General features: G+C 37.2%; 1 protein-coding gene across 4 annotated transcripts in view; it reads right to left on the reverse strand.

Moving 5' to 3' along the window:
* GABRA3 (gamma-aminobutyric acid type A receptor subunit alpha3) overlaps positions 1-27,420 on the reverse strand; it is a 175,403-nt gene that overhangs the window by 64,123 nt on the left and 83,860 nt on the right. For all 4 annotated transcript variants that reach the window (XM_037025058.2, XM_073228071.1, XM_017667378.3 and 1 more), the window contains one exon: positions 24,047-24,168. In XM_037025058.2, coding sequence (XP_036880953.1) covers positions 24,047-24,168 — 122 coding nt within the window. The remainder of the gene's footprint in view (positions 1-24,046; positions 24,169-27,420) is intronic.

The following is a 27,420-nucleotide window of genomic DNA, read 5'->3' on the forward strand; positions in this document are numbered from 1 at the left end:
TGGTGTGTCCATTGCCTGTCCACATTGAACAAAGTTTTAACAATTTCTGATAAAGTTGAACATACCTTTATTTTCCAAATACATTGTCTGCCAAGCTGCCCTTCTTTAACTTAAGTGTTAAAAGAGAAAAGTCCCTATTTTTCTTTATATTCTATAGTAAACCTTGAAACACTGAATCCTATATTAGCCAGCAACTGCTTTGTTTTTAAATTTTCTTACATGGAGCCATCTTCTAAGTTGTCATACCATCTCCTGCCAAACTCTGACATTCCCAGGCAGACTGGGACTATGAGGGTAGGCTGTTCACTTACCCTGCTTCACTCTTTCCCTCAAAACAGAGCAGTGATGAGGGACAAAGAGCACTGTACTTAGGACCAGTAGCCCTGAGATGGGTCCTGACTCTCCCTAACCCTAAGTTACCTTAATCATTTTAGTCTCAGTTTCCACCACTGTGAAGTGGGGGTAGCAATACCTACCCTCAGAATTCCATTTTGAGAAATAACAGACGCTTGATGTGAAAAAGTACTTTGAAATTGTAAAGTGGTCCTCATAACATAGGACATCGAATGCACTTCTGAGTCAGGTAAAATCAATGATGGAAGGGATATCAAGAAGCTTCATTAACTAAACCTTAGCCTGGCTCCCCACCTGATCTAAATGCTACCTCCCTAGCAGACATTGCTAATAGCCACCCTCACTAGGGGACAAGCGATGACCAAAGATAACAGCAGTAATATTGGGAGGCTGCTATTACTTCTCCTTTGATGTCTACATTTGTTCTTGGTCCTGGCCTTTTCTGGCTCCAGATTCTGAAAGATCTGTACCTCTCTAGTTCACTCTAGGCTTTTGCTGCCAACAATTATTTTGTTCCCATGCTAGAACAGCTCTGCCTATTATCCTACTGCAAAGGATTCTAAACCAATATGCCATTAAAAAGAAATTTTAAGAGATTTGAAAGCAGGGAACTGGCTTCCTGAGTTTCTTTACCTCTCATTCCTCCATTCTCATCATGAATGTGACTGAGAAGTAGTTTTGGCATCTTAGGCTGAACGTCTTCACTCCTAACGCTGAGGGCTTCACAGATTATCAATATCCCAACATATGGCCCAGAGGTTAGCATCCTTCTCCCTCCCTAATAAGTAGCTGCATGCCTAATACACAGGTAACCTCCACTTCTGCTAACACTCTTGTGATCTCATCTCCTGGAGCAACTCCACAGTGAACTGTCCTTGACAAAACTGGAACCCTATGCACTTACTATCTTATGCACAGGAGGAAAAGTGACGGTGGAAGGCCATCTCCCAGACAGGTCTTCAACGAGAGGAGTGTGCTTACAGTCATCTGTGTAATACCTCGGCCACTTTTCCAGCCTTGATGAACTCCATATTCTAAAAAATGCCTCCTGATACAATAGTCTATTTGAACAGCTTCCTGATTGTCATTTCAATTCAAAATTCCTTGAATACCTGATTCAGGTTATTTTTCACTACTTATGTCAGCATCCTCTCTGGGCCAACTAAAGTAAATAGTTATCTGCTAGTCCTGAGATGCAATTTCTGAGCCAAATTTTATCTGTCACAGCATCTGACTTATGTTGAACAAGGTGTCATTAATTCTAAAGTGAGGCCTTTACATCCCCAGTCAATTACATATACTCAGCAATTCTTGGGTTTGACCAATACTGCTGATGAAGCGGTTTATTCTTCAGTTTTCTCCATGAACAATCTCCCTGAGGCCCTCTCCTGGAAGCTTGAGGATAATAAAACAGAGAATATGATGTAGTCATAGAAAATTCGGTGGTCATTTAACCCTGCATGTCTGCTTAAAGGTGTGCCTGCATAGGAGCTGCAGAAGTGCACAGCAGAATCACCTAAATATTTAGGTTTACATAAAAGACAGGACCTAGAGGGTATTATGCTCAGTGAAATAAGCCAGGTGGAGAAAGACAAATACCATATGATTTCACTTATTTGTGGAATATAAAAACAAAGCAAAACAGAAGGAACGAAACAGCAGTAAACTCATAGACCCTGAGAAGTGACTAGTGGTTACCAAGTGGGAGGGATTAGGGCAGGTGGAGGAGGGGAGGGTGAGGCGGATAAAGGGGCACAATCATTTGCAATCACAATGTAAATTGCTCATGGGGATGGTAGTACATCATGGAGAATGCAGTCAGTGATTCTGTAACATCTTTATATGTTGACAGATTGTAACTGCATTGGTGGGGGTGAGAATTTAATAATGTGTATAACTCTCGAATCACTGTGTTGTATACTTGAAACCAATACAGTATTTTCTATCAACTATACTTCAGTAAAAAATACATTTCAAAAAAGAAACTATTGGGTGCATTCAAATCTAAGCTAAATAGATTAAAAAATGCATTAAGTGAATAATAACAAACTGCTCTAGAATCTGGGGAAAAAACAGTACTTGGAGCCATATAGAATGCTGGGAACTGTCAAGCAAAGTATATTTTGACAGAGGAAGCCTATATCTAGGCATTCCGTAATGCCACTCTAGTGAGTCAAAATAATGTTCAAGTGAAGTGGGGGTAGCAATACCTACCCTCAGAATTCCATTATGAGAAATAACAGATGCTTGATGTGAAAAAGTACTTTGAAATTGTAAAGTGGTCCTCATAACATAGGACATCAAATGCACTTCTGAGTCAGGTAAAATCAATGATGGAAGGGATATCAAGAAGCTTCATTAACTAAACCTTAGCCTGGCTCCCCACCTGATCTAAATGCTACCTCCCTAGCAGACATTGCTAATAGCCACCCTCACTAGGGGACAAGCGATGACCAAAGATAACAGCAGTAATATTGGGAGGCTGCTCTCAGGGAATTTGGGTGGCCCAAATCACAAATATCATTCTATGTGTTTCATGATCTGTTGTACCTATGTGGCCCAAGAGTTTACTACAACCTTCCCTAACTCTCAGTATCCCCTGAGCATTACCTCGAATTTTAATCTCTGACCTCTTATTCCTATGGGGAAAGGCACCATTCATTGTGAGTTACTCTTGTCCTCTTTGTCAAAGCACTCTTCTACCTTAACAAATCACGTCATTTCTGTTCAAGCTCTCCTCTAGCTTTGGAGTATATCAGCTAGGTCCTTGAAGAATTGCAACACTACTATACCTCCAAGTGATATCACCACTAATCATTTTACCTTGCTGAATAAGATAAATTTAACTCCTCCAGATAAAAAAAAAAACTTTTCCATAAAAACAGTAGCTCCTACCCCCACAATTTCCTCAAAATGACTACCACAAGTGACATCCTGGTAGCTGGTCATTCCCTGAGCATACCAGTTTCACAGAAGGACTGCCATTGTATTTGGTGGACAAGGAGAATGTTGACCAGTACTTGATCTTGAGTGAGGAGTAGATGACATTTGGCTGTAGATTTGTGGTTACCAAAGGCTCAAGGGCAGCTTTCTTGCTATCTAACAGTCTAACTTACCTCGCTTATTATGCTATTTCAAACACAATCTAAAGGTTCTTTTCTTCTCCCTCCTTTTTCTTCCTCCTCCACTCTTTATATATTAGGTATCATATTCTGTACTCTTTGTCTATACCTTGACTGACTTTCAGGGTAGTTGATTTAATTTTGCATTTGCTTAGTAATTAATTGGTCTATTTCCTTTACTTTGGTTTTATTTCCTCTGGTGACAGCTATTTAGTCTTAGGAACACTTACATCTATAGAAGTCTCTCCAAAATACACTATAGAGATGGTTTGTAGGAGGTAAATTCTCTCGGCTTTTGCTTATCTGGAAATTGTTCAATCCCTCCTTCAAATTTAAATGATAATCTTGCCAGATAAAATTATCTTGGTTCAAGGCCCTTCTGCTTCATTGCATTAAATACATCTTGCCACTCCCTTATGGCCTGGAAGGTTTCTGCTGAGAAGTCTGATGATAGCCTGATGGGCTTTCCTTTGTATGTGATCTTATTTCTCTCTCTGGCTGCTTTAACAGTCTGTCCTTATCCTTGATACTTGCCATTTTAATTACTATATGTCTTGGTGTTGTCTTCCTTGGGTCCCTTGTGTTAGGAGATCTGTGGATCTCCACAGCCTGAGAGACTATCTCCTTCCCCAGATTGGGGAAGTTTTCAGCAACTACCTCCTCAAAGACACTTTCTATCCCTTTCTCTCTCTCTTCTTCTTCTGGTATCCCTATAATGTGAATATTGTTCTGCTTGGATTGGTCACACAGTTCTCTCAATATTCTTTCATTTTTAGAGATCCTTTTTTTCTCTCCATGCCTCAGCTTCTTTGTATTCCTCTTCTCTAGCTTCTATTTCATTTATTGTCTCCTCCAGCATATCCAACCTGCTTTTAATACCCTCCATCGTGCTCTTCAACGATTGGATCTCTGACCTGAATTCATTCCTGAGTTCTTGGATGTCTTTCTGTACCTCCATTAGAATGTTGATGATTTTTATTTTGAACTCCCTTTCTGGAAGAGTCACGAGGTCCATATCATTTAAATCTTTCTCGGGAGTTGTATTAATAATTTACTCTGGACAAGGTTCCTTTAGTGTTTCATGTTTGTATATGGCGCCCTCTAGTGTCCAGAAGCTCTATTCTGGAGCTTCTCAGCCCCTGAAGCAATGTCGGGGGTCACAGGGGAGCGGTACTGGTGCCTGGGGGGAGGAAAGAGCTGTTCCCCACCTCCCGGCTGCTGTGCCTGTATCCACTGCCTGAGCCAGGGGGCCGGGCACACAGGTATAAGTTTTTGTCCCAGAACATCTGGATATGTATCCCTGCTCACAGATATTTCATGATTTAACAGGCACTTCAACTAGAATGTTTCTGCAATAGAGTGATGCAGTAATTGAAAGAAGAGAGGGGATACAAACTCAACAGTCCAAGCAGGTTTATTGCTGAACCTGAGAAGGACCCCTCTGTCCTGCCCAGCAGAACAAAGGAAAAAGAATCTCTAACAGGTCAGAAGGCTATTTATGGCCAGGGTTTTTGGTGGGCTCTTTGAGGGGAGGGATCAGGGTAAAGGTGGGCTTGTGGCTTGCTGATGTGTCCTCTGGAGAATGCTTGTAGCCTAGGTAAGATGACACCTAGGTCTCTCTGAGATGGTGGGTGGACTTATTTGAAAGGTAGTACTCAGGTCCAGATTCTATCAGTAATGAGTGATGGTGGTGTTTACCCAGGGATGATCAGAATGTGCCCCTTGGGAAAATAAAGGGCAAGTGCCAGACACTGTATGCTAGGAGGCCAAGAAAGGACACAGGGATTTGTATGGTATGAAGACAAAGATGTAGTAGTTTTGAATCCTCAAGAAGGAAGAAATAAATTTTCCCTGAAGGGTTAAATGTCCCATCCACTAAAGTTTAGATTTGGTTACACTGCCACAAACCTTTTACAATTCCATCATTATACCCATTAATTTGCTTAATCACTTTCTATTTAATACCTTTTTAGCTAAAAATCAAAGTGCATATTGAAATTCCTAGTTACCTCTTGAATTTAAAAGGTGTCCTGCTTATATACAAGATTACATCTGTTTTTCAATTTCAAAATAATTCATGTGCTGTTCCTTGCCATTTAATATTATGAATATTGCTCTGTCAGATATGCTACTAATACAGCCTCCCTCTTCATAATTCATGGAAGAGAGAATACTTACAACCATTAATTTACTTCCCTTGTCCCTTTTTCTGGTGGGGGAAGGAAGCTATTTCCCAAAAAGAATGTTATACTAAAATTGTCACTTTGGAGATGTTTAATCCTTTCTTTCTACCTTGTATTCATTATTTCACTCGCAGAAAGCACCTTCCTTCACAGTACTTAACTTCCACTAAGGTGGAAAAGAGGAAACAAAACTAACTCACTCTCACTGAGTCTGCTTGCTGATTTATGTAATTTAAGTAATTTATTTATTTAATCCCTGGAATAACCTGGCAAGGTAAAGAACTCAACCTTCTTTTCATATGTGAGAAAAAAGAGTTGAGGAGGTAAGAAAAAAGTACTTCATGATCACACACCTAGAACAACTGGCAGAGAGAACTCACCTCTTGTTCTGTCTAAAAAGCCCATGTTCTCTTGTGCAATCCCTGTTTCAAATGGTAGAGTCCAGGGTAGATAGAAGCTGTCCTACCATGAGCATGACATAGGTCCTAACGCTTTTGCTTTCACCCACAAGCATCATCTTGCTTCTCAATTTAAATTTCTCTTTGGAGGCTTTGGAACTCACATGCAACAAATTTAGCCACACCGATCATTGAAAATTTCTTCTTAATAGCATGAATCTACAGCCACTGTTCACCTGAGGATTCTAGGCACAGAGAGGGTTGAGAAACCATATCTGATCCCTGGATGAAGGTTACTATAGGGAGACAGAGAAGCCAGAAGAAAATTTGGAGTGCAAATGGGGCTGGAGTAACAAAATTGGAAATTAGAGGGGCCTCAAATCTTGGACAGTTTCTCCCTCAAATGCTTATTTGCAAAATTTTGAAGATATTTTAGAGTGCAAGGCTAAATCAATAAACTGATAATGTTTGAATGGTAGAATGGTATCTTCTGCTTTATTTCAGTGTTGAGGAGACAAAGACCAACAAAGATCTCTATTAAAAGCCTGGGAGGGCCACACTTTAGGAACAGAACACAATGAGAAGTCATTTGACTCTTACCAGAACTGTAATCAAGCCTCAAACCAGATCAGGCTCTTGCCTATAAGAAGAAAAGGTAAAGTATCTCCAGTAGAAAATAATATTATCTGAATGTTCTTTGGTTCTTTTATAACATAAAACATGCAATCAAAATTTAGTAAATGTGTATGCATGCATGTATATACATATGTAAATTAATATAAATATTTCATTAACCCAATAAAAGGCAAGAAACAGAACAAAAAGGAACAAAAGAAGGTAGAAGAAGAAGTAGAAAAAAATATTAAGGTGATATAAACAAACTCTAAGGAAATTATTTTAAATGTAAACAAGCTTAATTATCCCCAGATAAAAAGCTAAGATTTTCAAGCTGGATAAAACAATGGAGCCCAACTATCAGCCACTAACAAGCAAATCATTTAAATATGAAGATACAAAAAGTTTGAAAAAAAGGACAGACGAAGATACATCATGCAAATAGTAATTCTCCCTCCCCTCATAAAAAGCACTGTAGCTATACAGACTGTAGTCAATATAGACTTTAAGACAAGAAATATTACTGAAAAAAAGGACTCTTAATAATGATAAACTTATTCAAACATGAAAATATCACAATTGTAATCTGTATGCAGTCAACATCATGAATTTATATATGTAAAATAAAAATCAAGAGAAGCAAAAGTAGAAATACACATATCAGACAGTTTTTCTAGTCTTACCGAGATATTACGGAAATATAACATATGTAAGTTTAAGATGTTTAATACAATGATGTGATACATGTATGTATTATGAAATGATTACCATAAAAACACTTCTAACCCCTCACATAATTACCTTTTCATGTGTATCATGGTAACTTTCAAGATTTACTCTCCTAACAACTTTTAAGTATATAATATAGTACTATTATAGTTATCATGTTGTACATTAGATATCCAGAACTTATTCATCTTAACAGCTTGAAGTCTATGCCCTTTGACCAAACTTTCTCCCTTTCCCCCAATACCCAGGACCTGGCAACCACCATTCTACTCTCTCTATTTCTATGAGCTTGGCTTTTTCTTTGAGATTTCAAAATAAATGAGAATTTATATTTGTTTTTCTCTGTCTGACTTACTTCACTTAGCATAACATCCTCTAGGAGATTACATTTGTCTATATAATTGCCTTATACTTTACAAGCCTGAAATCATCTAGACTATAGTCTCTGACCTTAATGGAATTAAATTAAAAATAAGTTTCAGAATAATATGAAAATCACCAACTCTATAGGAATTACACAATAAACTTCTAAATAATTCATGGATCAAAAAATTAAACAGATATTGTAAAATATTTTACACTGAATAATTATAATAAAGGTACAACATTTCAAAATTCATGGACTGCAGCTAAATCAGTGTTTATATGGAATGCACAGCCTTAATATATTAGAGAAAAATGGAAAATAAATGGGAGGAAATAAAAAATATAAGAGCTAAAATTAATAAAACACAAAAGAAATAGAAATGAAGACAAGAAACAACAAAGATAAATTGTGATTCTTTGAAAATTGAAAATAATAAAATTAATGAATCCCTTGCAAGGCAGATAAAAAAAGAAAACACAAACTACCAATATTAAGAATGGTAGTTGTTGAGGGTTAAAGAGGGCAGCATGAGAGGTGAGACAGAGGCTTCCTTCTAAAACCGCATATAATACAAAAAAAATAATTAACATGACTAATCCTGAAAGAGCAACAGAAAAGAGGGCTGAGCCAAACTGCATACACCTGGATAAAAGAATAAACCTCACAGAACAGGGTAATACACCAAAGCCATGGCCCGGCTGGACCCAAGCCCTTCTCCCACCCCAGCTCACCAGCAGGAGGAAGAGAAATGAAGCGGGGAGGGAGTGGAGGCCTGGGACTGCTGAATACCTAACTCCAGAGATCTGCTCTGGGAGCACAAACCTACACCATGTTGCTTTCATGGTACTCTCATGATTAGGGTGTTGGAAAGCTAAAACAGGCACAATACCTGGAGAGACTGAGATTCCAGCCACTCTGGGACAAAAGAAAGGCAGGCAGTCCGAGAGACTTCCTAAAAGTAAAAGGGCTGCTAAAGGGGCAAGGATTGCATAGAGCTTGCTGCTCAGGAGAAAGGAAAGGTAGACAAAATTGTCCAGGAGCACTCTGCCCAGCAGGTTGGGAGCTTTCATGATCTTCAGGTCCTCCAGCTCCCTGGCTGGCTACACAGCTCCAGGGACCCCTCCATGATACGCAGCCTACTGCGCCTTTCCCTGGCCAGCCCCACCTGGCTCACAAACTGACAAACCCTAAACTGGCGTTAGGCCAGCCAGAGGAAAGATGGGTCTACAGCAACTGCAAACACAAGGCATAGAGGCTTATGCCTGTGTGCTCAGCCCACTGGCTCAGAGAGTGGAGAAAGGCATAGTGGCCAGGAAGCAGGACACTGCTCTTTCCTCCCCCCAGGCACCAATACCACTCCCCTGTGACCCCCGACATTGCTTCAGGGGCTGAGCAGCTCCAGAATAGAGCTTCTGGGCACTAGAGGGCGCCATACACAAATACGAAACACCAAAGGAACCTGGTTCACAGAAAAATTATTAATACAACTCCTGAGAAATATTTAAATGACATCAACCTCATGAATCTTCCTGAAAGGGATTTCAAAATAAAAATCATTAAAATGCTCATGGAGGTACAGAAAGATACTCAAGAACTCAGGAATGAATTCAGGTGGAGGAGATGATAAATGAAATAGAAAATTGGAGGAAAGGAATACAAAGAAGCTGAGGCACATAGAGAAAAAAAGATCTCTAAGAATGAAAGAATATTGAGAGAACTGTGTGACCAATCCAAACAGAAGAATATTCGCATTATAGGGGATACCAGAAGAGAAGAGAGAGAAAAAAGGATAGAAAGTGTCTTTGAGGAGGTAACTTCCCCAGTCTGGGGAAGGAGATAGGCTCTGAGGCCGTGGAGGTACAGATCACCCAACACAAGGGACCCAAGGAAGACAACACCAAGACATTTAGTAATTAAAATAGGAAAGATCAAGGATAAGGACAGACTATTAAAAACAGCCAGAGAGAGAAATAAGATCACTTACAAAGGAAAGCCCATCAGGCTATCATCAGACTTCTCAGCAGAAACCTTCCAGGCCAGAAGGGAGTGGCATGAGGTATTTAATACAATGAAGCAGAAGGACCTTGAACCAAGAATACTTTATTCTGCAAGATTATCATTTAAATTTGAAGGAGGGATTGAACAATTTCCAGATAAGCAAAAGCCGAGAGAATTTATCTCCCACAAACCATCTCTATAGTCTATTTTGCAGGGACTGCTATAGATGGAAGTGTTCCTAAGGTTGAATAGCTGTCACCAGAGGTAGTAAAACCACAGTAAAGAAGGTAGAACACCTAATTACTAAGCAAATACAAAATTAAATCAACTATCCCAAAGTCAATCAAGGGATACACAAAGAGTACAGAATATGATACCTAAAATATAAAGAGTGGAGGAGGAAGAAAAATGAGGAGAAAAAAAGAACCTTTAGGTTGTGTTTGTAATATATTATTAAGTGAGTTAAGTTAGACTCTTAGATAGTAAAGAAGCTATCCTTGAACCTTTGGTAACCACGAATCCAAAGCCTGCAATGGCAATAAGTACATATCTATTGATAATCACCCTAAATGTAAATGTACTGAATGCATCAATCAAAAGACACAGAGCAATAGAATGGATAAAAAAGCAAGACCCATCCATATGCTGCCTACAAGAGACTCACCTCAAACCTAAAGATACACACAGACTAAAAGTGAAGGGATGGAAAAAGATACTTCATGCAAACAATAGGGAGAAAAAAGCAGGTGTTGCAGTACTTGTATCAGACAAAATAAACTTCAAAACAAAGAAAGTAACAAGAGATAAAGAAGGACATTACATAACGATAAAGGGCTCAGTCCAACAAGAGGATATAACCATTATAAATATATATGCACCCAACACAGGAGCACCAACATATGTGAAACAAATACTAACAGAATTAAAGGAGGAAATAGAATGCAATGCACTTATTTCAGGAGACTTCAACACACCACTCACTCCAAAGGACAGATGCACCAGACAGAAAATAAGTAAGGACACAGAGGCAATGAACAACACACTAGAACAGATGGACCTAACAGACATCTACAGAACTTTACACCCCAAAGCAGCAGGATAAACAGTCTTCTCAAGTGCACATGGAACATTTTCCAGAATAGACCACATACTAGCCCACAAAAAGAGCCTCAGTAAATTAAAAAAGATTCAAATGGTACCAAACAGTTTCTCAGATCACTAAGGAATGAAATTAAAAATAAATTATGCAAAGAAAATAAAAAAGCCCACAAACACATGAAGGCTTTAACAACATGCTCCTAAATAACCAATGGATCAATGACCAAATAAAAACAGGGATCAAGCAATATATGGAGACAAATAACAATAATTCAACACCACAAAATCTGTGGGACATGGCAAATGCCATGCTAAGAGGGAATTATATTGCAATACAGGCCTACCTCGGGAAAGAAGACCAATCCTATATGAACAGTCTAAACTCACAATTAACAAAACTAGAAAAAGAAGAACAAATGAGGCCCAAAGTCAGTAGAAGGAGGGACATAATAAAGATTATAGCAGAAATAAATAAAATTGAGAAGAATAAAACAATAGAAAGAATCAATGAAAGCAAGAGCTGGTTCTTTGAGAGAATAAACAAAACAGATAAACCCCTAGCCAGAGTTATCAAGAAAAAAGTGAGTCTACACACATAAATCAGAAATCATAAATCACACAGAATCAGAAATGAGAAAGGAAAAATCACTACAGACACCACAGAAATACACATAATTATTAGAGAATACTATGAAAAATTATATGCAAACAAACCAGATAACCTAGAAGAAATGGACAACTTTCTAGAAAAATACAACCTTCCAAGGCTGACCCAGAAAGACACAGAAAATCTGAACAGACCAATTACCAGCAACAAAATTGAATTGCTAATCAAAAAACTACCTAAGAACAAAACCTCTGGACCAGATGGCTTCACTGATGAGTTTTATCAAACATTTAGTGAAGACCTAATACCCATCCTCCTTAAAGTTTTCCAAAGAGTAGAAGAAGAGGAAATACTTCCAAACTCATTCTACGAGGCCAGCATCACTGTAATATCAAAACCAGGCAAAGACACCACAAAAAAAATTACAGACCAATATCCCTGATGAACATAAATGCAAAAATACTCAACAAAAACTTAGCAAAGAGAATTCAAAAATACATCAAAAAAATCCTCCATCATGATCAAGTAGAATTTATTCCAGGGATGCAAGGATGGCACAACATTCAAAAATCCATCAACAGCATCCACCACATCAACAAAAAGAAAGACAAAAACCACATGATCATCCTGTAGATGTTGAAAAAGTATTTGACAAAATTCAACATCCATTCATGATGAAAACTCTCAACAAAATGGGTATAGAGGGCAAGTACCTCAACATAATCAAGGCCATATATGACAAACCCACAGGCAACATCATACTTAACAGTGAGAAGCTGAAAGCTATTCCTTTAAGATTGGGAACAAGACAAGGATGCCCACTCTCCCCACTTCTATTCAACATAGTACTGGAGGTCCAAGCCACAGCAATAAGACAACACAAAGAAATAAAAGGCATTTTTTTTCTTTTTTTTGCCTGGTTTTGATATTATTACAGTGATGCTGGCCTCATAGAATGAGTTTGGAAGTATTGCCAAGGAAGAAGTTAAACTGTCCCTGTTTGCAGATGACACAATATTATACATAAGAAACCCTAAAGAATCCACTCCAAAACTACTAGATCTAATACCTGAATTCAGCAAAGTTGTGGGATACAAAATTAATACACAAAAATCTGTTGCATTCCTATATACTAATGATGAACTAGCAGAAAGAGAAATCAGGAAAACAATTCCATTCACAGTTGCAGCAAAAAGAATAAAATGCCTAGGGATAAACCTAACCTAGGAAGTGACAGACCTATACACTGAAAACTACAAGACACTCAGAGAAATTAAAGAAGATACCAACAAAGGGAAACACATCTCATGCTCATGGATAGGAAGAATTAATATTGTCAAAATGGCCATCCTGCCGAAAGCAATCTACAGATTCAATGCAATCCCTATCAAAATACCAACAGCATTCTTCAATGAACTAGAGAAAATCATTCTAAAATTCATATGGAACCACAAAAGACCCCAAATAGCCAAAGCAATCCTGAGAAGGAAGAATAAAAATGGGGGGTTATGCTCCCCAACTTCAAGCTCTACTACAAAGCCACAGTAATCAAGACAATTTGGTACTGGCACAAGTACAGACCCATAGACCAGTGGAACAGAATAGAGAGACCTGATATAAACCAAACCATATATGGTTAATTAATGTATAATAAAGGAGCCAGGGACATATAATTGGGGAATGACAGCCTCTTCAACAGCTGGTGTTGGCAAAACTGGACAGCTACATGCAAGAGAATGACACTGGATTATTGTTTAACCCCATAAACAATAGTAAACTCGATCAAAGACCTTAATGTAAGTCATGAAACCATAAAAATCTTAGAAGAAAACATAGGCAAAAATCTCCTGAATATATTTGTAACATGAGCAACTTTTTCCTGAATGCATCTCCTCAAGCAAGGGAAACAAAAGCAAAAATGAACACACGAGACTACATCAAACTTAAAAGCTTCTGTACAGCAAAGAACACCATCAACAGAACAAAAAGGCACCCTACAGTATAGGAGAACATATTTGTAAATGACATATCCGACAAGGGGTTAACACCTAAAATATATAAAGAATTCACATGCTTCAACACCCAAAAAGCAAATAATCCAATTAAAAAATTGGCAGAGGATATGAAGAGACAGTTCTCCAAAGAAGAAACTCAGACGGCCAACAGACACATGAAAAGATGCTCCACATCACTAATCATCAGGGAAATGCAAATTAAAACCACAATGAGATATCACCTCACAGCAGTAAGGATGGCCAGCATCAAAAAGACTAAGAACAACAAATGCTGGCAAGGATGCCGAGAAAGGGGAACCCTCCTACACTGCTGGTGGAAATGTAAGCTAGTTCAACTATTGTGGAAAGCAATATTGAGGTTCCTCAAAAAACGAAATATAGAAATACCATTTGACCCGGGAATCCCACTCCTTGGCATTTACCCAAAGAATATAACTTCTCAGACTCAAAAAGATACATTCAACCCCATGTTTATTGCAGCACTATTTACAATAGCCAAGATATGGAAGCAACCTAAATGTCCTTCAGTAGATGAATGGATAAAGAAGATATGGTACATATACACAATAGAATACTATTCAGCCATAAGAAAGAAACAAATCCTACCATTTGCAACAACATGGACGGAGCTGGAGGATATTATGCTCAGTGAAATAAGCCAGGTGGAGAAAGACAAGTACTAGATGATTTCCCTCATTTCTGGAATTTAACAATGAAGCAAAACTGAAGGAACAAAATAGCAGAAGACTCAGAGACTCCAAGAAGGAACTAATATTTACCAAAGGGGAGGACTGTGAGAGAGTGAGTTGGGAGGTGGGGAGAAGCAGATTGAGGGGTATTATGTTTAGTACACATGGTGTGGGGGGTCACGGGGAAAACAGTGTAGCACAGAGAAGGCAAACAGTGAATCTGTGGCATCTTACTATATTGATGGACAGTGACTGTATTGGTATATGGGTGGGGACTTAATAATATGGTTAAATGTAGTAACCACATTGTTTTTTCATGTGAAACTTTCATAAGAGTGTATATCAATAAGACCTTAATAAAAAATTTGAAAAAAAAAAGAATGGTAGTTGATTATCATTAGAGGTCCAATAGACTTAAAAAAAAAGAATACGAGGATATTAACAGTATCTTAGCAATAAATTCCACGACTTGGAAAAAATGGAAAAATTCCTCAAAAAATACTTCTTATAGAAAATGAGAGAAGAAATAGAAAATGTGAAGTCTAGTGTTTATTAATCATGTTTAATACTTGATTAAAAATCATTTCCACAACCAAAACATGCTCAAATGATTGCACCTGTGAATTCTTCTAAACTTTTGGTGAAGATATAACACCAATCTTATATGAACTTTTTGAGAGAATAGATATGGAAGGAAAACTTCCCATCTCTGTTTTGTGAGGTTAGCAAGACCTATTACCAAAACTGAATGAGGAGAGGACATTACAAAGGAAAATGATAGACCAATGTCTCTCATTTAAAAAGTTGTAAAAACCCAAAACAAAATACTAGCAAATTAAGGACGATGATAAGTAAAACATAATGCATGATGTCCAAGCAGAGTTTATTCTAGGAATGCAAGAGTGATTTATAATATTTTAATTAATTCATGTTATAAATTTAATTTGCCACAGCAACAGAAAAATGGAATAAATCATATGTTCATCTCAATAGATGCAGAAATGAGCATTCAGTAAAACGCAGGATTTATTCATGACAACACTTCTTAGCAAAGTAGGAACAGAAAAGAACTTCTTAAATCATATAAAGAATATCTACAAAATATAACACATGCATTTTAGGAGACTTTAACACACCACTTACATCAATAGATCAACCAGCCAGGAAATAAATGAGGAAACAGAGGCATTGAACAATACATTAGGTCAAATGGACTTAACAGATATCTACAGAAAATTTCACCCAAAAGCAGCAGAATACACATTCTTCTCAAGTGTACATGGAACATTATCCAGGATAAATCACAGAAAAGGCCACATAAAGAACCTCAATAAATTCAAAAATATTGGAAGTTGTATCAAGCAGGTTCTCAGACCACAATGGTATGAAATTAGAAATACATTACACACAAAAGACAGAAAGACCTACAAACACATGGAGGCTAAACAACATGCTTCTAAATAATCAATGGATCAATCAACAAATTAAAACAGAAATCAGACACTACATGGAGACAAATGAAAACAAAAATTCAACAGCCCAAAATCTGTGGGACACTGTGAAGGCAGTTCTAAGAGGGAAGCACATAGCAATACAGGACTACCTCAAGAAACAAGAACAATTCCAAATTAACAGCCTAAACTTACAATTAAAGGAACTAGTAAAAGAAGAACAAATGAATCTCAAAGTTAGTAGGAAGGATATAATAAAGATCAGAGCAAATAAAGTAGAGAAAAATAAAATGATAGATAAAATCTATGAAACCAGAAGAAAATTAACAAAATAGATAAACCCCTAGCCAGACTTATCAAGAAACAAAGAGAGTACACACATAAACAGAATCAGAAATGAGAAAGGAAAAATCACTACAGACACCACAGAAATACAAATAATTATTAGAGACTACTATGAAAAATTATCTGCCAATAAATTGAACAACCTAGAAGAAATGGACAACTTTCTAGAAAAAATACAACCTTCCAAGAATGACTCAGGAAGAAACAGAAAATCTGCACAGACCAATTACAAGCAATGAGATTGAACTGGTAATCAAAAAACACCCCAAAAACAAAACTCCAGGTGCACATGGCTTCATAGTTGAATTCTACCAAACATTTAAAGAAGAGAAAATACCCATACTTCATAAAGTATTCCAAAAAGAGGAAGAGAAGAGAATACTTCCAAACTCATTCTATGAGGCCAGCATCACTCTAATACCAAAACCAGACAAAAACACCACAAAAAAAGAAAGTTACAGACCAATATCTCTGATGAACAGGATGCAAAAATACTCAACAAAGTATTAGCAAACTGAATTCAAAAGTACATCACAAGACCATCCATCATGACTAAGTGGGATTTATTCCAGGAATGTAAAAATGGTACAATATTCATAAATCAAAAAGGATAAAAATCATATGATCATCTCAATAGATTCTGAAAAAGCATTTGACAAAATTCAACATTCACTCATGATAAAACTCTCAACAAAATGGGTATAAAGGACATATACCTCAACATAATAAAGGCCATATATGACAAACCCACAGCCAACATCATACTTAATAGTGAAAATCTGAAAGCTTTTCCTCTAAGGTCAGGCACAAGATAAGGATTTCCACTCTCACTGCTTTTATTCAGCATAGTACTGGAGGTCCTAGACACAGCAATCAGACAAGATAAAGAGATAAAAGGCATCCAAATTGGTAAGGAAGAATTTAAAGTGTCAAAATTTGTAGATGATATGATACCATATACAGTAAACCCTAAAGACTCCACCAAAAAATTATTAGAACTAATAACCTGATTTAGCAAAGTTGCAGGATACAAAATTAATTTACAGAAATCTGTTGCATTCCTATATACTAACAATAAACTAGCAGAAAGAGAAATCAGGAAACAACTCCATTTACAATTGCATCCAAAAGAGTAAAATACCTAGAAATAAATCTAACCAAGGAGGTGAAAGACCTTTACTCTGAAAACTATAAGATACTCATGAGAGAAATTAAAGAAGACACCAATAAATGAAAATCTATCCCATGCTCATGGATAGGAAGAATTAATATTGTGAAAATGTCCATCCTGTCCAAAGCAATTTATAGATTCAATGCAATCCCTATCTAAATACCAACACAATTTTTCAGTGAACTGTAACAAATAGTTCTACAACTCATATGGAACCTCAAAAGACCCTGAATAGCCAAAGCAATCTTGAGAAAGAACAAAGCTAGGGATATCATGCTCCCTGACTTCAAGTTATACTACAAAGCTGCAGTAATCAAACAGTACGTTACTGGCACAAGAAAAGACTCATATATCAAATGAACAGAATAGAGCCCAGATATAAACCCACACATATATGGTCAATTAATATAGGATAAAGGAGCCATGAATATACTATGGGAGAAAAGACAGTCTCTTCAATAAATAAATGGTGTTGGGAAAACTGGACAGCTACATGCAAGAGAATGAAACTTGATTACTGTCTAACCCCATTCATAGAAGTAAACTCAAAATGGATTAAAGACCTAAATATAAGACATGAAACCATAAAACCCTTGGAAGAAAACATACACAAAAATCTCTCAAACATAAGTATGAGCAATTTTTTTCTGGAAACATCTCCCTGGGCAAGAGAAACAAAATAAAAAATGAACAACCGGGACTACATCAAACTAAATAGCTTCTGTACAGCATAACAAAAAGGCAGTCTACAGTATGAGAGAATATATTCATAAACAACTCATCTGATAAGGGGTCAATATCCAAAATTCATAAAGAACTCATGTGACTCAATACCCAAAAAAAATATTACCAATTAAAAAATGGGCAGAGGACCTGAACAGACAGTCTCCAAAGAAGAAATACAAATGGCCAACAGGCACATGAAAAGATGCTCCACATCGCTAATCATCAGGGTAATGAAAATCAAAACCACAATGAGGTATCACCTCATACCAGTTAGAATCCAAAAGACAAGAAATAGCAAATGCTGATGAGGATGCAGAGAAATGGGAACCCTCCTACACTGTTGTTGGGAATGTAAATTGGTGCAACCACTGTGGAAAGCAGTATGGAGTTTCCTCAAAAAACTAAAAATAGAAATACAATTAAATCTAGTAATTCCACTTCTAGGAATTTACCCAAAGAAAACAAAATCCCCGATTCAAAAAGATATATGCACCCCTATGTTTATCGCTGCACTATTTTCAATAGCCAAGATATGGAAGCAACCTAAGTGTCCATCAGTAGATGAATGGATAAAGAAGATGTGGTACATATACACAATGGAATATTATTCAGCCATAAAAGAAAATAAATCCTGCCATTTGCAACAACATGGATGGACCTAGAGGGTATTATGCTCAGTGAAATAAGTCCATTGGCGAAAGACAAATACCATATGATTTCACTTATGTGTGGAATATAAAACAAAGCAAAACAGAAGGAACAAAATAGCAGTAGACTCATAGACACTGAGAAGTGACTAGTGGTTACCAAGGGGGAGAGGTTAGGGCTAGTGTTGGCAGAGGGGGAGGGGGATAAAGGGGCACAATAATTCACATCACAATATAAGTTGATCACGGGGATGGTAGTACATCATGGGAAATATAGTCAATGATTCTGTAACATCTTTCTATGTTAACAGTAACCACACTAGAAGGGGTGAGGATTTAATAATATGGGTAACTGTTGAACCCCTGTGTTGTACATCTGTAACTAACACAAGACTGTATATCAATGACACTTCAATAAACAAAAAACAGATTCAGTGTTCTAGACATTATAATGTATTTTTATCCCAAAAAGATTCTATAACTAAATACATTTGGGAAACAGCAAAGTATAGTTCCCTCTTGCAGATTTACAAATGCACATTAACATTGAAAAGGTACTGAGAAGTCCAAGAGTAAAGTTTTTTTTAAGGTATTTCAAATATCTTTAACTACCAAAACCTACTTCCCCTATAGAACACATAAAAAAAAAAGAGTATCTACAAAGTAAACCAATAACAAAATCTGTTATTAATGGTGACATATCAAAAGCTTTACCAGTGAAATTAGGAGCAATACAAGGATGCCTGCTATTACTTTGTTCTACTTTAACTGAAGAGGATATAAATATGTATGTATAAAATCTAAAAGAAATTAAATTAATGGATCACAACGGAAATGGAGAAATATATGCTGCTCAGCATTTAGAAGATTTGGTATTTAAAAAAATATTCCCCATGTTAACCTAAAGACTCAATGCAAAAGCAATCCCAGATTTTATCAGGAAATCATGAGCTGATTATAGAAGTAATCTAGAAATGCAAAGGGCCCAGAAGAGCCAAGGCAGTCTTTAAGAACAAAGCTGGGACACTTACACTACCAGATATCAAACCAATCATAAATAGTAATGAAGATGTAAATGGCATTTATCATGAGAATGAAGGTTGGTTTAAACATTTTGTAATCGAAGTAATTTACCATATTAACAAGCTAAAAAAGAAAAGGCATATAATTAACTCACTAGACACAGCAAGAGCATTTGAAATATTCTAAAATTTTCAACAAACTATGAATAGAAGAGAATTTTTTTAACTTGATGAAGCACACCTAAGAAAACCTTGCACTTAACATTTTACTTTATGGTGAAAGACTGGAAGCTTTCTCCTTAAGATCAAGAATAAGACAATGGTGCCTGTTTTAACCGTTTCTACTCAACACTGTATGTGAGGTCTAGTCAGTGCAATAAAGCAAAAATAACGAAAAACAAGCATCCATACTGCAGAGGATTAAAACCGTCTTTCTTCTCATATGATACAATATGTGATGAATGCTATTTTAAGTCACTTGAAGTCCCACTTCTGGCATGAAAGCATGATGAGCTCTACAGGCCTGCTTCTCAGTGAAAGTGGTGAAATTTATTTTAAAAAACAACCACTTAAAGTTTCTGGAAATTATCCTAAGGGAATACAATAAAAAAAAAGCTATTCAAGAAAAAACCCTATTTATTCAAAAACATCTACTAAAACTCAGTAAGGAAATTAAGAATACAGAATATTAAAAACAACACCTATTCCCACCTTTCCCTGTCCCAGTTCCGTGAGGACAGAAACTATACTCAAGACTGGTGCAGCCAAGAAAGAACACATGGCTGTCTGTTCTTCCTTCTCCCACCTGGAACACTATCTTCCTGGGAGGGGCAGGATGCCAGCATTTCTCATTCTGGAGCAAACTACCTGCTGCTGAGGCTAAATTCTGGAGAGGTGTGGCTGAAGGGCAGGAGATCTCTTTGTCATCCCAGCTCCCACTCATGAGATTTGAAACTCTAACTTGGGCATGACACTACTGAGATGGGGTCTCAGGTGCCCATGATCTGACTCATGGGACAGTAGTCCATGCTGGAAAACGCAAGCCAAGGACACCCGGGGCTGCTGCCAACATCCCTCCGTCAAGCACTCAGCAGCTGAAGTGGGGCTGTCCCTCAGAGAAAAGTCTGCCATGTTCCCACCCCCAGAACTAGGGCCATGGCTCACAGGGTTTACCCTTTTGATTTTTGCTCCTATATTTATTATTTCTATTATTATTGTTACCTCATTTTTTATCTAGTTTCTTCTGGTGAAGGTTTGGGGCATTGATTTGAGGTTAATGTTTTCTTACATGGTGTTATAAGTTTTCCTCTTAGTATGGCTTCATATCATATTTTTTATTTTTTTAATTGAAAAAGGTTAAAATTTTCCTGTTGAGTTCTTCCTTCTGAATATGAATGTAGATATAAAAGCTGTTTTTTAAATGTACTTATCTACTAATTCTTTCATCCGGATCATTTATGCACCTCTTTTATTGATTGATTTTTCTGCCTTGTTCAGGTTTTATTGTTTTGTTTCTCTACATGCCTGGTAATTTGTGACTAGATAACAGCCATTGTGAATTTCACTTTGTTAGATACTAGGTATTTTCTGTATTGCTGTAAATATTCTTAGACTTTGTTCTGAGATAACATTAAGTTTCTTGGAAACAGTTTGGTTAGGTGGAACCAAAGCAGCCTTTGGTTTGAGGACCATTCTGCCACAGCAGTGAGGACATATCCTTCTGAGTACCCTACCCCATGCCCCATGGGGTACACGTTTTCCATTCTAGTTGGTGGGCACACAACTATTCCCAAGCCTGCTGCTAACATCCTCTGTTTTTCACTGGTCCTTTCCTCAACCTTAGGTTGTTTTCTCACATGCATAAGCTAAGCTTGGCTGAAAACTTGAGGGAAATTCTCTGCAGATCTCTGGATCTCTTTCTCTCTGTGTACAACTCTATGTTCTCCATGTGGCTCTCAGCTCTTCTCTGCCCTACACATTTTAGAGCCTGTGACTTCCCCAAATGTACAGCTCTTTCTCATCAATGGAGAGAGTCTACCAGGCACTATTTGGATTCTCCCTCCCTTCACAGCAGCCAGAAATTCTACACAGGCCATAATCTGGTACAGTCATAGGACTCACCTTATTTCAAGCATCACTGTCCTGTGCTGCCTTTATTTGATTTCTGAAAACCACTATGTATTTGCTCATGTCTTAGTTGTTTTTAAGATAAGTAGGTACATCTCATCCCTATCACTCCATGTTAGCCAGAAGCAAAAGGATTTTTCCACTCATATTTTTCATGGGTAGTCAAATTCTGTATGTCTACAATGAATTAATTTCTACCTTTTTTGTTCCAACCACACCTCCAAAAGAAACAAAATGAAATAAAATAACACAGTTCTTCCAATGTTCCCTATTTTAAAAATCAGCACCACCCAGTCAACCAAACCAGGAACCTAGATGTCATCCTTTTCTCCTCCCCCTTCCCTAACCCCATAATTTAATTAGTCGCCAAATTCTGTATGTTCCCACAGTCATCACCTTCACTGTGGACAACTGCCATTGATTTGCGACTGGTCTTCTCTTCCTCGAATACTGCCCTACTCCTACCCATTATTTATATCAAAGCAAGAGTCATATAGCCTTCATCTAAAAACAAACAACAACAAAAAACTGCAAATATATCTTTAACTTTACTAAGTGAGTTTATTGTAATGGCACGGTTATAGCAATTCCAACACTATTTTCTTCCATATATTGTAAGATTGAAAAAATGAGTAAATCAGTCAAGATACTGTATTGGACTGGAATTAGTGGTATCAGTATAAACTCATTATACATGTACACACACACACCTGTATGTGTATACCGATACACATATTTGTATATATTTTATATATGAATATAGACAGGTATATATATGCATGTGTGTGTGTGTGTATAACATATAATTTGCTATTTTCCCAACTCTGTCTACTGAAAAGTCCTAGAAGCAATGACACCCCACTGGCAATGTAAACACCTAGCACTCAGAAGTTGAATTTTAAATATAATTTCCCACAAAAAAGGTACCATTTTTTCTTGGATAAATGACTGATTCCAAGGCTGAATAACAGAGAGTGCAAGGTAAGTCTGGGATATACTGTTATACCCTAAAGTTAAAATAAGCTCAATAAATAACACAGCCAAAGAAAATGAAAGCCGGCTTGTATAGGCTCCCACTAAGCAAATATGGGAAATTATGAGGACAAATTCTATTTAAAAATGAATATTATTAATGGATTATAATTCATTAAACAAGAATCCATCTGTTCATGCTAATAGTTACCTAATTAATTAAAGAGAAGAACATGTTTCTTTCTTACAACAGAATGCCATGTAGTAAAAGCAGAGGAAAAATAGATTTAAAAAAAAATCACCATTTTACAACCATAACAGTTATTATTCATACAAGAATAACTAAGAATTGCTAAAACTACTGGGTGCAAGCTGAAAGAGGAAAAGAATCTCAAAGCACTTCTCTACAAACGACTTATTAATTATACACTGAAAAAAATGGTGATTTTAGAGAGCAGTAACCTAGTGAACATTGAAGTTTACATTCCTAATAATGGGGCAAACAGACATTATGGCTCTTCTTGAGCAATGTACTAAGACACAATTAACTCCTGTGGTATTCCCTCCAAAAATGAAGGGAAATCTAACCAATGTCATAAAATACAAAGAAAGGTGGAGTAATGATAACAGATTATAGACTAAAGAGATGAGAAAATAATACAATGCATAAACCTGGATTGAATCCTATATCAAGGGAAAATGCTATAAAGAATACTTTGGGGATGATTGGGAAAAATTGGATATGGATTATAGATTAGAAAATAGTATAATGTCAGTTTAAATTTTCTGAATTTATAATTGCATTGCAATTTTATACAAAAACTTCTTTGTTTTAAGGAAATACACACTGAACTATTTAAGGACAAAGGGGTTTGATATATGCAACTAATTCTCAAATGGTTAAAGAAAAAAATTAAACACACATACATTTGCTTATCTCCCCTCTCAATACAGCCCAAGATGTATTACAATGCATTTACCCCACTGTGATCATATTGTTGATCATACTAAACTGATGGCCAAGATACTACCTAGCCCAGCAGATTATTCTTCTTTGGACGGTCAGGCTGACATGTGTTCAGAGTTTTGTGAGCAAGGCATGTTTCCCAGCTGTTCCTCGGCCATACCTGCCATCCAGACAGGGATTGGTATTTTGTTAACAGAAGTGGGCTTGGCCAGATGTTGTGGTATAATATCCCATATGCATTTACCTAAGGGAAATTCAGAACCTTCCAAAACCAGACCAGAGTGATTGACCGTTCAAATGAAGGGTTACAACGAATTTCCAGTGCTCAGAGGGAAGAAACTCAGCTTTACAGTAACATCATGGGTCAATAGACTACGGAAGGTATGGTAAGAATCTTTTTAGGTTACAATAGCTAAGGAGAATATCCTAAAGTAGTAACAGACCTCCGAGCCCAGGTCGCAACCGGTTGTCATAGCCGTCCAAAAGACGGTCCAAGATTCTGGTGAAGATAGTGATGTTGTCAGTGCTGTCATCAGGAATATCCGGGGCATGCTTAGGAGAAAGCCTGAGGCAGTGGAAGAAAAGGACATGAAAAATAAAAGTTCTAATAGGAAACAATGACATGTGTAAATACTTTAATCCAAGAAGATTTCAAGCAGTAGATTTAGTCAATTCAATAGTCCTTTATCATAACCAAACCAGCAATGATTTCCTATTTGTCCCAATGATTATCTGTATTGGAGACAAATGGTGGTCTCTTACATTTGAGCTCTCACTCTGGCACTGGCATGCACTCTATCAAATATATGGTTCAACCCCAACCCAACAGTGAAGAAACACAAGCAGAAATCCTAGACAGAATGTCCCTGGGAGCAGTACCCGACATAAAGTTGACTCATCAAATTTTGTTGCATGAGTGAATGGGCTTCAAAATAAAAAAGGAAAATTTTGTTACTAAGAACTTACCCCTCTTCCAGTCTAGAGAAACATAGGTTCACAGAACAACAGCACCAGACAAACCCTGAACTGCATATAGTCTGCCTATCAACCATCCTATGGAGATAGGACAACAAAGCAATAGTCGTCCATTAAATGTTGAAGCTACCAGGACTCTTAAGAGACTCCCTAATCTTTCTCATTTTATACATGGGGAAATAAGCTCAGAGAGGCACCCAATTTTCCCACAGTCAAACTGCTAATGAGAAGCAAAGATAGGGCTATAATCCAAGTCTCCTGATTTTCCCGAGATCCTCAGCCGCCTCTTGTTGCTTCAGTTTGGGTGGCTTCCGTAAGCCTTTCCAAGCACGGGGCACTTTACTGAACACCTAATCAGGCCCAGGCTGTGGCTGATACTTTTACTTTGTGAGGGGGAGACTGGTGTGCTTTGACAGGACTAGAAATAAAGAAAGGCTCTGGGAATTTTAAGGGAAAGAGAGATAATGAAATTAACGGCTGCTGCCTAGGGTCAAGAAGCATGGTGTAAAATCAGATAATAAACTAGGAGTCAGAAATCCTGGGTCCTATTGCCGGCTGTACTTGTGATTTGGAACAGATCATTAAGAAAGTCACAGTACATCTCCTTCAGTCTCAGTTTCCCTGTTTTAACCTTGGACCCGGAAGGTTGCCATTCATAGAGATATAACTATTCCTAGCTTCCGGTTAATAATGGTTATAAAAGACATAGGATAACAGTTGAAAAGGAGTCTTAAGAGATGGTCACTATGTCTTCCCAGCAATATTTTTCCCTAGCACCGAGACAGGTTCCCATTCTGAAAAAGACCCTGCAAAAGATCTAGAGAATAGTGGAAGTATCTGAACTGAATAGTTCTCACTCTCACCTGCCACTCTCTAGCTGATCACCTTAGAAAAGTTATTTTGAACCCCAATGTCCTTAATTCATAAACCTAATTCAATTCACTTAATCATTCAATGCATCTTTGTTGAACACCACGTATGTGCCTATTACTGTTCTAGGTGTTGTGATGGCAAAGAAAAAGCAAGCTGAGAGATCAAATAATAAAAGAGATACACATGGAAGGAAAAAGGGACTAGGCTTCGAGTCTAGAGACATGCATTTGAATTTATTAATTGTGTGACCTGAGGCATCATGTAATACCTCTAGTAATAGCTTTGGCGTATTTACAACTAAAATAACTTCACAGATATGTTGTATTAGTATTAAATACTGTATTAAATCACCAGGGTTAATGTTTAATATCTAGAGGTATTCAAAATTTGTTTCCTCTTTTCTAAAATGGTAGTTAATTCACTTGAATACATTATTCAAATATAAATAGTATCAAGAAAATATTGACACCCTCATCAGTCAAAGCCATAAAGAAAGCTTTGCCCAGAGAGGAACTGGAAGCCTGTGGTTTAGTGCACAGAGCACTAATAGAGATACAGATACCTCACCGGCAAGGGGGAAGAAAGAGAGTAACTGTAGCACAAGGCTGACAGCTGATGAGATAAATGCAGACATCCTGTCAGGCAATGGCCCGCTTGGCTCAATCCACATTACATGGGCTGTGGGCACACAGTTGATTTTGTGCAAATCTCTTTCTCATTATCCCTTAACACTCACCGCAGGGAATCTTGAACCCAGTCACCTAATTTGATTTCTGGGAAACAGATGTATGAATTCAATGAAAAAACATTTCTTGGACTTGGAAGGAGACAGAAAAGGGAATCCTCACAGAGTCATAGATGAGCTATAAAGGGCTTCAGAGATTATTTACTCCTGGTGGATTTATACATGGGAATTCTAAAGCCCCTAAATGTAATTTTTAACCACCCTGAGTGTTAATGGGAAAGCTAAAATCTGGATCCAGAATTTCTGAATAACAGCCAGTATGCTGCGCTGCCTCTGTTTCTGAAATCTAACTTCCATGACAATACATTCCCACCCCTTGCTGACACTGTGTTGATATGTTAGCAGCATTCTTCACTGATTTTTAAACTTTGAAATCAAATATCAATGCTAAATAGCACTCCAAAACAATTTTCAATAGACTTCTCCAATTCTGCACTTAATTCCTGAAAAATTTTTCTCTTGATATGCACTCAATTATTCCATGAGAGGCTGGAAGGTAGTTTAATCTAGACCCCATGTCAGAACTCTATCTTCTTCGATAAGTGAATCACAACATGCTGAATATTCTGAAGTTTGTGCCAATCCAAAATAGTTCAGGGGAACAACAGAGAATCATTGTACGTCAAAATTATGAAGCACCTTAGAGGTCATATAATGCAGTCCCTTTATTTTACATATAGAGCACCTAAGACACCAGGAGAATAGAATTCTTCAAAGCCACATGTTTAAGTTAATGAGACTGAAGCAAACAACATGTCTGTTTTGCTTTATATCTGCCATTAATCATTGGATTTAATGTTAATAATCCATCATCTAAACAGGAAAATGATGTTACTCATCATTGTCTATAGGTTAGGCAGGTTTAGTCATTTTTCTAGTCATAAAGATAGAGTAGTGGTAAGTCCTCTAGACTAGGATTAAATGAACAGAGTTTTAGTTCTGGCTCAGCCACTAACTGATCATATGACCTGTATTTTTACATGTAAAATGAGGATACAAATTTCCTACCTTACAAAGCTTTTGAAATAAATAAGTAGATAATAAACATAAAACTGCTTTGTAAATGGTAAAGCTCAATAAACACTGAGGGTTGGTCATTCCTTTTTTCCAAAACTCCTGAAAATTAAATGAGATGTCTTTGAAAGATATGTACTTTTATGCTGTGGGACAAAGTTAAGCTTATTGGCCATCTAAGGACCAAGTACAGAATACTGGCAGTACAGC

Source organism: Manis javanica, chromosome X (assembly GCF_040802235.1).
Source record: "Manis javanica isolate MJ-LG chromosome X, MJ_LKY, whole genome shotgun sequence".
Lineage (NCBI taxonomy): Eukaryota > Metazoa > Chordata > Mammalia > Pholidota > Manidae > Manis > Manis javanica.